This window comes from Rhopalosiphum padi, chromosome 2, assembly GCF_020882245.1.
Source record: "Rhopalosiphum padi isolate XX-2018 chromosome 2, ASM2088224v1, whole genome shotgun sequence".
NCBI classification, from domain to species: Eukaryota; Metazoa; Arthropoda; class Insecta; order Hemiptera; family Aphididae; genus Rhopalosiphum; species Rhopalosiphum padi.
In genome coordinates, this window is record NC_083598.1 from 31,270,828 (window position 1) to 31,282,278 (window position 11,451).

Genomic DNA, 11,451 nt, shown 5'->3' on the forward strand with positions numbered 1-11,451 from the left:
TCTTCCTGCTGCTGTTCAGTGTGAAATTAAATAACGCTCCTCGTCGTCGCGGCCGATCGCGCGCCATTATGTTCGAAGGGATCGCGCCTGCGAATTGGCAATATCCTGATACACACACATACACTGCACACATGAAAAGAAAAACGCTCGGGCGTGCGCGCGCTTGCGCACACACAGACGTCATATGCATAAACCGCGGTCGGGCGTCACAGGATAGATGCCGGAGACCGGGAGTAGCGTTGCTCAGTAACCGAATCGTTGAGCGGCAGACGAGTCGACGCCTTAAAATTTTTTGCACGCCGTTATTTTTTATTTAGTTAGTTTTTTATTAACTCACGATGACATAGTAAGTAGTTGCAACACACGCATTATTTTTATTATTATTATTATTATTATGTATAGTATATTAGTGTAATGGTATTTTAGACTTTGCCAATAAATTTATTATACGTGTTTTAATACGATTTTATTTGAACTATATGCGACGTCGATCGAAAAAGATATTAAATGTCACACGTAAAATTACACGTATATAATATATGCAAAGGATGCAATCCCAACGAGCACGCCACCGAGAGCAGCTAGCCTGCAGAATGTATACGTTATACGTTAAATATACCTGTATTGTAGTGTATATCTATAATCTGTATTGTTGTACTATTACTATTTACCACGCTATTTAAACTATATTAGTTGTCGTTATTTGCTTATTTGGCGAGTTAGTACAGATTTACTAGATTTTTTTTTTTTGAAATTAATAATAAACGATCTATCGACACCATTATTATACTCTAGTATACATAGTCCACGAGTACGACTTAAGTACTTTTTTTTTTTTTGGGGGGGGGGGCCGTAAAAATATTTGACAAAAAAGGTCATATCAGAATCATGTATTATCCGAATCATGATTTTAATACCATCGAATGGACAACGATTAACTTAAAATTGTCTTTTTGGTTTTAGATATATATTTATATCAATATTTAAAGGGTATAGGTAATTTGCAACCTTATTAGTTATTACTGAAGAATGAAAGTCTCATTTTTCCTTTTCTAAAAATTACTATAGTATAGTCATACATAATTATTTAATATCCAATACAACTGTCAACTTTAAAAAGATCTAATTATTAAAAAATAAAAATTAAAGTCTTATTATTACTTTTATATAAAATAATAAATATTTTTTTAAAGTGTATTATTTACGTTATAATACAAATGTGAAATTACAGCTGTTTAAAATGTAGGTGACAAAAAATTTTGTTCTATAACATGCATTTTTATTTTTTAACGCAGTATATAATGTTACTTTCAATTTAAAAATAATATATTAAAATATTTACCCAAATTTTATAAATTAAAGTTGCAAGTATAACATACTTATATAATTTGTTCGTAGCTTGTTGATTTTTTTTATATTTTCAATCAAGTTGGTCTATACTCAATAATATATGTTTTTCTTGAATGTTTTCCATACGATTAGTCATTAAAAAATAAAAAGTAGTGATTTAAATATAAAAAAAATAACGATCAATCTAGAACTGAGAGTTAAAAAGGAGATAATAACTATACAAATGATTCGTAAATTTTATTATATAATTTATAGACGATTATTGATTAGTACGTCATTATCATTAATATATTCTTATGAAAACCATATTATCTTTTCTACTACAACAATAATTATACTTGCAACAAATGCATATTATATTAATTATTAGACACTTTATACGTAGCCTTTGATTTATGTGTAATTTATCTTAAATCTCCGATCATTTAATACTATATAAGCTTAAATTAGTAGGTATAAAATACTATAATAGTTTTGGAGACAAAATCGAATTACATATTTGTTTAACACTTCTGAGAAAGTTAATTAAAAATTAAGTTATTGTATTTTTTTTTTTTTTTGAAAATTTAACTTACTTTATTTATATAGTTTTGGTATAATATAGGCCATTTATAAAAGTGCGAACGTCATGAGCAAACACAGAATCAATTAAATTTCAATAAAGATTGACATTTTAATCGAAATATTAATATATTTTTCAAACAAATTTGAGTGATGGTTTTGATGGAGCTGGATTGTTTTTTTAAAGTCCGGGTAAAATCTTATAACATCGACGTAAAAAAGAAAAAAAATTTTTTTTGTTAAAGTGTAATACTAACACTTCGTGTAAAAAAAGAACTAGCATTTAGCGATATAATATTGACAGCGGTAGACCGCGAGCTGTTATTCACAAATATAATTAGGGTATACTACATACTAGTTGTAGTTTTTAACGATTATTATCAGCTATACCTACGTATATATAGTGCATATCTTACGACATTTAATCATCTATTCTGAATTTTATCCAAATCCACGTCCTCTGAAGACATGTAATTTTCCTATTGAAATAATTATCAACGTATTAAAGTACTTCATACGCACTCATCGTTTTTATTAAAACGTTTGCAGATCCAAAATCCTGCGTATATAGAGCTACCTACAGTCGTCGACTACAAAAACTGTAATTAGATAGAATAATAAAGAGAGAAAATGGGTGTGAAGCGGAAGGAAGATGGAGCAGCGGTAGCGGAGGATGTGGCTCCAGCCGAAGACAATGGAATTGAACTGAAGCCCAAAATGAGCCTTTTGAACGGCGTCACCGTCATCGTGGGTAGCATCATCGGCTCCGGAATATTCATATCGCCGACGGGCGTGTTGGAAAACACCGGGTCGGTGAACGCTTCGTTGATCGTCTGGGTCTTGTCTGGCGTATTTTCGATGGTACCTATACTTGCATACTATTATCACTGTTATTATTATTATTGACGTAAAAATTCCTTAAAAAGCATACATCATTCAATCATTATAAAATGAATACGTTCGTTGCTCTACTCAGAACCTAAAATTAAATAAACCATATATTTTTACTAAAGTACTCGATATTTTAACAAATTCGCTACTCCTCTTAAAATTTTCACCACGTTTCACCCTAAAATATATTACAATAATATTAGGTTCATTATTTATGTTAGTTTCGCCTCGTGCCCAGCAATTTTCATTTAGTGAATAATGACGTCCAACACACGTTTGGAATAATACAATCTCAAATGAGACGAATTAAATATTACATTAACACTTAACCGTGGATAAGTATAAGTATTATTATTAATTTTAAAATAAAAAATGTCCAACAATAACTCTCTCTACATTGTGTTTGGCATATTAAATTAATATAGTTCAATGTGTTGTAATAATATTTTGTCGTTACATATAAACCAATTATTAATTCAGACCTATATAATTTAGTCGTTATATGGTTATGCATTCGTACTCATGCCGAAAACGTAATATTAATAAAATGCTACAATATATCCTTCATAAGCACATCGGTCAAATATATTTCTTTATTATTATCATAATTATAATTTCTATCTTTATTGTTTATGAATTTATGATTAAAATATAATGAGTCGAAAATCGAATTATCCGAGAGTGCGCGTAATTTTTTTTTACATGCAAATATTATATATAATTTACACTTGCCCAAATTATGTATAAACTTGCAGCCACTACAAGAAGCCGCCATAGTCAGTAATTTTTAAAGCGTACTCTTGACGTAATGATGTGTTAAGAGGACGTCGTTTAGCCCAAACACACCGCAGTATCCTTCAATATCTAACGACGAACTATACGGCAAAAGTCCACTACGCAATTGTAACGTTTGAGGTCGATATCAGGGTTGAAACATCTGTTGCCAAACTCGAGAAGTGGAGAATATTTTCGATAGGTAATGCCTCCTCTTTTTTTTTTATAAAATAGGTATCGTAATTTAACGACGAAAAAGTTACATTAATACAGTAAATGTGCTTAAATGGAAACGTGATGTATATCGACTGGCGATTGACGTTATCTCGAAAACGTTCTCCATTGAAAATCAACATGTGTTTGAACTCTGATATCGACCATAGACGCCTACACAATTTATATTTCGCTTATTGGAATTATTTCACTACATCGCCCGTTAGATAGACATCGGCACGGCATGGACGAGACATAACACAGAGACAGTAGGTACTTACGGGTATTATGTATAGTACTCTCGGCAGTCTTATGTCAAGTCGCGTTAAAAATTGATTGATTTAACGGTTCACTAAAACTTAATGGACCAATTACGGATTACTAAATCGCGTTTAAGGGGACCTTTAGCTTACTATTTCAGATAGAATGTGATTAAACGTTTAGATAATATATTGTCGGTTGGTTATGCGACCAGGAACTATAACACGTAATTAAACACGTCACACGCCTTATTATTTCGGGACGTCGCTGCGGTTGACATTTACAAGTTATCTTATTCAGGTCGGCGCTTACTGTTACGCGGAACTGGGATGTATGATATCCAAGTCCGGAGCAGACTACGCGTACATCATGGAGACGTTTGGCCCGTTTATAGCTTTCATGCGACTGTGGGTGGAGTGCATGATCGTCCGACCGTGTTCGCAAGCCATCGTCGCCCTCACGTTTAGCCTTTACGTGCTGAAACCCATGTATACCGACTGCGATCCACCCGAAGAGTCCACACGACTGCTAGCCGCCTGTTGCATAGGTAAATATGACGACTCGCGTAATGATAAACGTATGCGGACTAATTGTATTGTAATTATAGGGTTATAGCCTTATAGGGTATCGACTATTGTAGATTGAAGTTATACGTAATACGAGTATAGGTATATTTAATAATAAAATATATTAAGCAACTGGTAAAAGTTAGGAAAAACGGTTACGACTCTCCAAGCTAGACAACATCGGCTTTAACTTTAATTACCTAAGTTATACGTTATGAAAGGCCCCTCGTTGACTGTGTAAAATTGTAAAATATGTTGACGAGTTTCTAAGAAAATATTGGTCAGTGTATAATGTATAAATATATGATTCCGAGGAAAAAAATAAAATTGAAGTTAAACACTATTGAAGAAAAAAATTATAATCTATAAATAAAGTTAATATTTTTTGTTTTTTCGCCTTTTTATCGTGAATCGACTTATGAGTTTTTAAGCTTCAATTTAACGGATGTCAGTTGCAGTCTATTAAAAATGAAATCATACTTTATTTTTTATAAGCTGATGAGTATTATTGTTGTATACTATTTCAGTACCGTTTTCAATCATTTTACGAATAAAATTATATTTTTCTATACTGATAAATTTTTTAATATTTTATTTATTTAAAATATAAAAAATGTTCAAATTAATAAAATATTATAAACATATAATAATAGGTAAAATAAATTTATATTTATTGAGTTGATGGACCTTATTGACTTTACTCATCATCCTGATAATGATTGTTTTTTTTGCATAATTTATGTTGCATATTATAAGTATGAAAAATACAAAACATATGACGGGAACGAAAAGATAATAATATGTAATTTTTTTTATCTGTTATATTGTATAATTTAATTTTATTAGTGAATTGTATAATAGGTTTTTTTAATGCAATTATTTATCATGGATTTTAAATTTTATAATTTGCCCTCTTATTTCTAACATATCTATTCGCTGAATTGGCTAAATTGCCCGACATTATAAAATAATATGGAAAACATAAAAACCTATTGACGATTATGCGGAATATAACGCGTCAAGGTTAAAAATCAAAAGAGATAATGTACATGATAGGATCAGTTAGGCACACGTTAATATTTATCAGCCATAAAATCTGTAAAAATGCAATGATAATTGAAATTAGATTGTAATAACTAATAACTAATAATAGGTATATACTATAAAAAAAAAAAAAAATGTAAATACTCGTTGTTACTGAGCCTATTGTCTACATTATACATTGTATTTTTTCTTCTTTTTATGCTCTTTTAAAAACCGGACTCTTATTTCTTTTGCCGGATGTTCATTTTTAACTGTTTTTAAACCTCAAAAATAAAACGATTTTATAGCTATATTATGTTTTACTTTCACGTTTTTTTTTTTTTTAATGGTTTTGTGGAAATAGCTAAACATTGTAGCAGAATTAACACTGACCGTATTCGAAATCTACCGTACATGGAAAAAAAAAATAAAAACAAATCTTTTTTCAAACTTTAAACGTCATTGAACAAGAACTTACTAAATCTGCAGATAATGAATAACTGTATAGTCACGTTAGAAATTTGCAACTGCTGGGTGGAATCTAATTGTTAAATAGGTTAATTTTATATTATTATATATCGCTAGTATACACGTAATACAAAATGTGTAAATTCGTTATTTTATTACGATGTTAAATTTTTATATTGGTAAAAATATTGTACCTATATGAGCAAAACCTGACGCAAATTATTATTTTTATTGTATTTGTTTTCGCGAAATTTCAATTAAATTTCGTTTTCGGAAAATTATGGAAATATATTTTTTAACTAGTTATTATAGCGATTACATGGTACTGTAGCCGTTAATTTCTTCGATTGTTTAAACATTGCTCTGCTGTATCATATTGGGTTGGTTTTATTTTGATTAGACAAGAGTCAAAAAATATTCATGTTTTAATGATTTTCATAATATTATTCATAATTTGCAAACAGTATCATGCAAACTGAGTGCACCGGCCACCGAGTACAAATAAAACCTTACATTATAATATTAAAAGACTAACGTTTTGTTACAGTTATAAAATAGATGTATATCATTGTTACTTGTATACAGAGCGCAAAGGTTTTTTGATTTCAATTTATAAATTCACTGATTCTATTCAGACGCATAATAATGTAATGTTTAGGTACTTACTATACTTAGGGATAATAGTGGGAATTCGATTTGCGTACGATGTTTGTCAGAAATAAGTTTTAACATCACGAATTCATAAATAAATAAATTTTTATTTTAGTGTGGATGTTGTTTAATTTTACCAATTTTTATATAAATTTCAAAATACAATAAAACTAGAGAATAAAAATCGGTCCAGTAAACTTTTAGATAATGTATAAAACGTTATTTTTTATATATTTATTATTAATTAGATATATATATATTCCAATAAAAATGATTATTTTAAAATTTAAAATGATTTATTTACGAGTTTAGCCAATGGACTTATCAGTGAGAATATTGAATAAAAAAGTTTACATTTTTAAGGCTTTTACAGATAAGACATTATAGGAATTTTTTTAAATTGACAAAAAAAAATTATATGCTGTTTAATTTTTCTTTTATTACAAACTTGCAACCTAAATAGTAAGCAATAGTATTAAAAGGCTTCACAATAATAACAATAATAATATACAATCGTTTACATATTAGCTGATGATGGTGAAACACACCGATAAATGAACTCGTACAACCGTAATGTTTTCATTTTTTGAAAATGTACAAGTTAATATTTAAATCTGTACTTAAACCTGAATCGTACGTGATTTATTCTAAGAATATTTCATTTCGGTCCAAGTACGTGAAAACCGCGTGCACAGTTTTCTCCAATGGGAAAATCCACGTGGTAGTAGCTACCGTTCCACTAGAGCTCGGGAAAAATCAATGAAACTTTCGCCCACAATCCTCCCACCAGATGATGTTAAGCGCGCATCTAACGTTACACAATCACTACAACCTCTTTATTAACAATGACGAATTTTAAAATTTAATTTAAAAATGTTTTCGCATCGAATATTATTGATTTTTCATAATATTATATATGTAGAATAATACATATTTGTAGTTATGACTATACGTATACGTTGAGTACTTGAGTATGATACATACAACATACCTAAATACCTAATAAATATATATTAATACAACTTACGAGATATAAGATAGCTAATATATAATGCTTATAAATTATAATATATATTGGCGTTAATAATTTTAGTAAGTACGTACGTTATACATAATATTATATAGTGAAGTTACTTAACAAATTTAAAAAAAAAGATTAAACAAAATATTTTTTATTAATAACAACAGAATATATAGGCCAAGCAATAAGCAGTATATAACACTATACACTCTTTACAAATTCATATTTATGATCTTTTTAAATAGTCCTAAAAGGAAACACCTTGTTAACTGCAATATTCGTGAATAATTCGTGGCGAAGAAAATATAACCTAAGCAATATAATGCATGTACACTATATACTATATATATATATAACAATATTGTGAATACAATTTTAAACGTCACGATAACAATAAAACAAATTATTTTATGGTGAGATCGAAATCACATTATATTTCTGTACGTGAAATAGATTTAAATTTGTACGTATCTATTTTGGAGGAGCTCATACGTTGAGGAATCTTTAATGATATTCATGCACAACTCAAGCTGAAATGATTATTTACATTATTGTTCAAGGCATATATTAAGATGGATAAACAATACTACCTTAATGGTACATAATAATTTAATGGTTTTTTTTATAGTAAAAGTTTTATAAAATAACGTAATATTTTGTTCACATAATCAATAACTAAACAAAAAAAAAATCAGTTTCTTAATTGGTTTTACCTTGATACTAATCTAACTTTTATGGTTATACGAGAATTTTGATTTGGGTTTAATTAAATTCAATTAAAACTTTATAAAGATAAAAAATAAATAACTAGAGATATTAGCATAACCATTAGGTAGGTATATGTTTATAATTATAATTTGGTATTCAAGATACTATCTATAAAAATGCGTAAATAAGGATTACCCATTTTCAGTTTCTAAAAGTATTAAATTATCTCCAAAATGAATGAAATATGTTAATATTTTATAAATAATAATTATTTACTTTTTAAATTATCAACAAAGTAATTGAAATAATTTAGATTCATAAAATTAAAATGTACTTAATGTAGTCAATAGTCACATACTACTATACTAGCTGTATTGTGTAATTTTTAAATACATCTGAAGTACCTATAGTCTACTTCCATAATATTATACATAATACGATGTATGTAATATGAACGTTTTGGAGCACTCTTGTGTTTGAAAAATGTTAACATACATAATAAATAAATAATTGTGTAAGAAGATCTACTATTGTGTAAAACCTGTGGGCTGTAGAGTAACCCTTATTATCAAAAAACATATTGAAAGAATGTTACAACAGTAAACGGAGAAATAGGAAAATGCGCCCCGGAACAGAATATTTTAACATTATTAAAAAAAGCTAAATTGTAAGATATAATAAAAGTAAATAAAAATATCATCATAAAAATTTAAAAAAACTAAGCCTATGAAACTGATGTTGTATTTTTTAAGGTATTATAAAAATGAATAAATAATGTGATAATAATTTCATAGTATACTACCAACAATCTCGTCTAGTTTTAAATGCCTGGTTTTGATTTTAGTTGAGTTTCATATAAAATATTTTTATTTTACGTGTACGGTGTAACTATTATTAGTATTGTTTATTGTATTATTGATTACGATTTAATTTAGCTTTTTATTTTATCCTTATGATATTTATGGTAAATTGGATTTATTAATTTGGTAATTTAATCTAAATTCTAAGTATCTTAGTATTATCTAGATTATCTAGCTATTTATCACGAAGTGACAAAATGATTTAAGAATGTAAGGAAAATATTTTAAATTAAAGTAGTTTTTAAAAGCAAATTGTATTTCGTTATTTCATTAAACGGAGTAACGTGTAGAATACTTATCTTGAAAACCAAACACAATTTTCTTTTTAAATCAATAAGTCCGTTATTTGTACCTATTGTGTATTGTGTACCGTTTATTTTTTTATAGCTTTTGAAAAATTTTAGTAGAATCTGAAAATAAAACGAAATCGCAAATGTTGCTAATTAAAGCTTATAACGGAAATTAAAAAAAATATTGATTTTATAATACAAATATAGTTGTTAATACATTTTATGTTGATTGAAATAATTTTTTTTCCATACGACATGCAAGTTAAATATATTGTAATATTATGATGACATAATATTATTCACAATTTAATTTAATTGAACATAAACCTTTCCTGCTGTAATATCAATATTATTGTATTATTGTCCTCTGTTACGTATTTACGTACCAATATGGCAACATGACGTTCAGGTAGCAGACTTTAAAATTGTAATTTCCAGTAAACTAATGGTTAATTCATTTTTAACATTAATATAGCATTTAATTAATGCATATTATAGGTACATATTGTATACGAAAAACACTTTAAAAATTTAATTTAATACATAGTACATTAATATTATTAGTAAATAAATATACGGTGTATATTATGTACTTACCTATACAGTATAAATAATCATCTGCATGACGTATTCAATATTACTATCGTTGGATAGGTTAAGCTATGTAATTATTGAAACACAATTTCTATGGCTAAAAAAATAAAAATATATCTGATCCAACAATACGATACAATGATACCTGTCAAAAATATTCACCCGTGTCTAAATTCTTGTTTTTTCCATTTTTTTTTCTAGTGTTATTGACGTTTATCAACTGCTGGGACGTTAAGTGGGCAACACGCGTACAAGACATTTTCACCTATGCCAAGTTGTTAGCTCTCATGGTCATTATTACCACGGGGGTTTACCAATTATACGCAGGTAAACGCTTTAATTTCTTTCATAAACCATGTTTCCTCGTGATTACTTGTGTATTTAAAATGTTTTACGCGCTACGTTTATGAGTTGTATCGAAAACAAATATCAAAAAATTATTTATCGTCGTCGGACTATAGCAAATTACTAATGATTATGAATAAATATAATTATTTTGGGCAAATCAGCGTTTCTCAGGTTTTGGGCCGCCAACATAATTATAAATCATTTTTCATTGTTGAATATAAACAAATATTACTAATCAATTTAAACAATTTAAAAAATAGACATTTTTTAAACACATTTTGATAAAAATTCAACGGAAAGTTATATAATATTCATATCATACACAAAGGTCATTGAGAAGCGCTGAAAAGAACTACACTCATTTTTATTTTTCTATAGCTGACGCAGAGACGCCTGACAAATTGTTATAGAAACTATTCTATAAGACTTAAGCACCCACAAAAAACTATGTAAATATTATTCATAGATTTTTTCTTTTGTGAAACCGCACGAAGATAAGCTTTTTATTACCACACGATTTAATGGTATCTACTATTGATATTTTCCGGATCACGATTAGAACATCGTCAGAAATAAAAACGTTTTTAACTGATCTCATATAGTATTCATTCTTTAGGCCTTTAATCTGTATTCTACATTACAAGTAGGGTTGATCACGTTAATCTTCTGTAGTCTTCTGTGCTTTTTAGTATACCGTAATTTCCCTATTTACCTATGTATATACTTACGTCTTACTCCATATACTTACATATTAAGACCTAATGAAAAGAGTTTACGGAATTTCTATAAATACGCGTATGGGCTATTATATGTATACGTATAAGCAACTTCAAAGTAGAATCAATAATGTTTAACTTACTAATAAATAGATA

General features: G+C 28.2%; 1 protein-coding gene across 1 annotated transcript in view; it reads left to right on the plus strand.

The window, feature by feature from the left end:
- Positions 1 to 200: 200 nt before the first annotated feature.
- Positions 201 to 11,451, plus strand: part of LOC132920339 (Y+L amino acid transporter 2) — a 38,498-nt gene continuing 27,247 nt past the window's right edge. The window contains exons 1-4 of the mRNA XM_060982638.1: positions 201 to 346; positions 2,461 to 2,772; positions 4,351 to 4,597; positions 10,433 to 10,558. Of these exons, the coding sequence (XP_060838621.1) occupies positions 2,542 to 2,772; positions 4,351 to 4,597; positions 10,433 to 10,558 (604 nt within the window). The 5' untranslated portion in view covers positions 201 to 346; positions 2,461 to 2,541. The remainder of the gene's footprint in view (positions 347 to 2,460; positions 2,773 to 4,350; positions 4,598 to 10,432; positions 10,559 to 11,451) is intronic.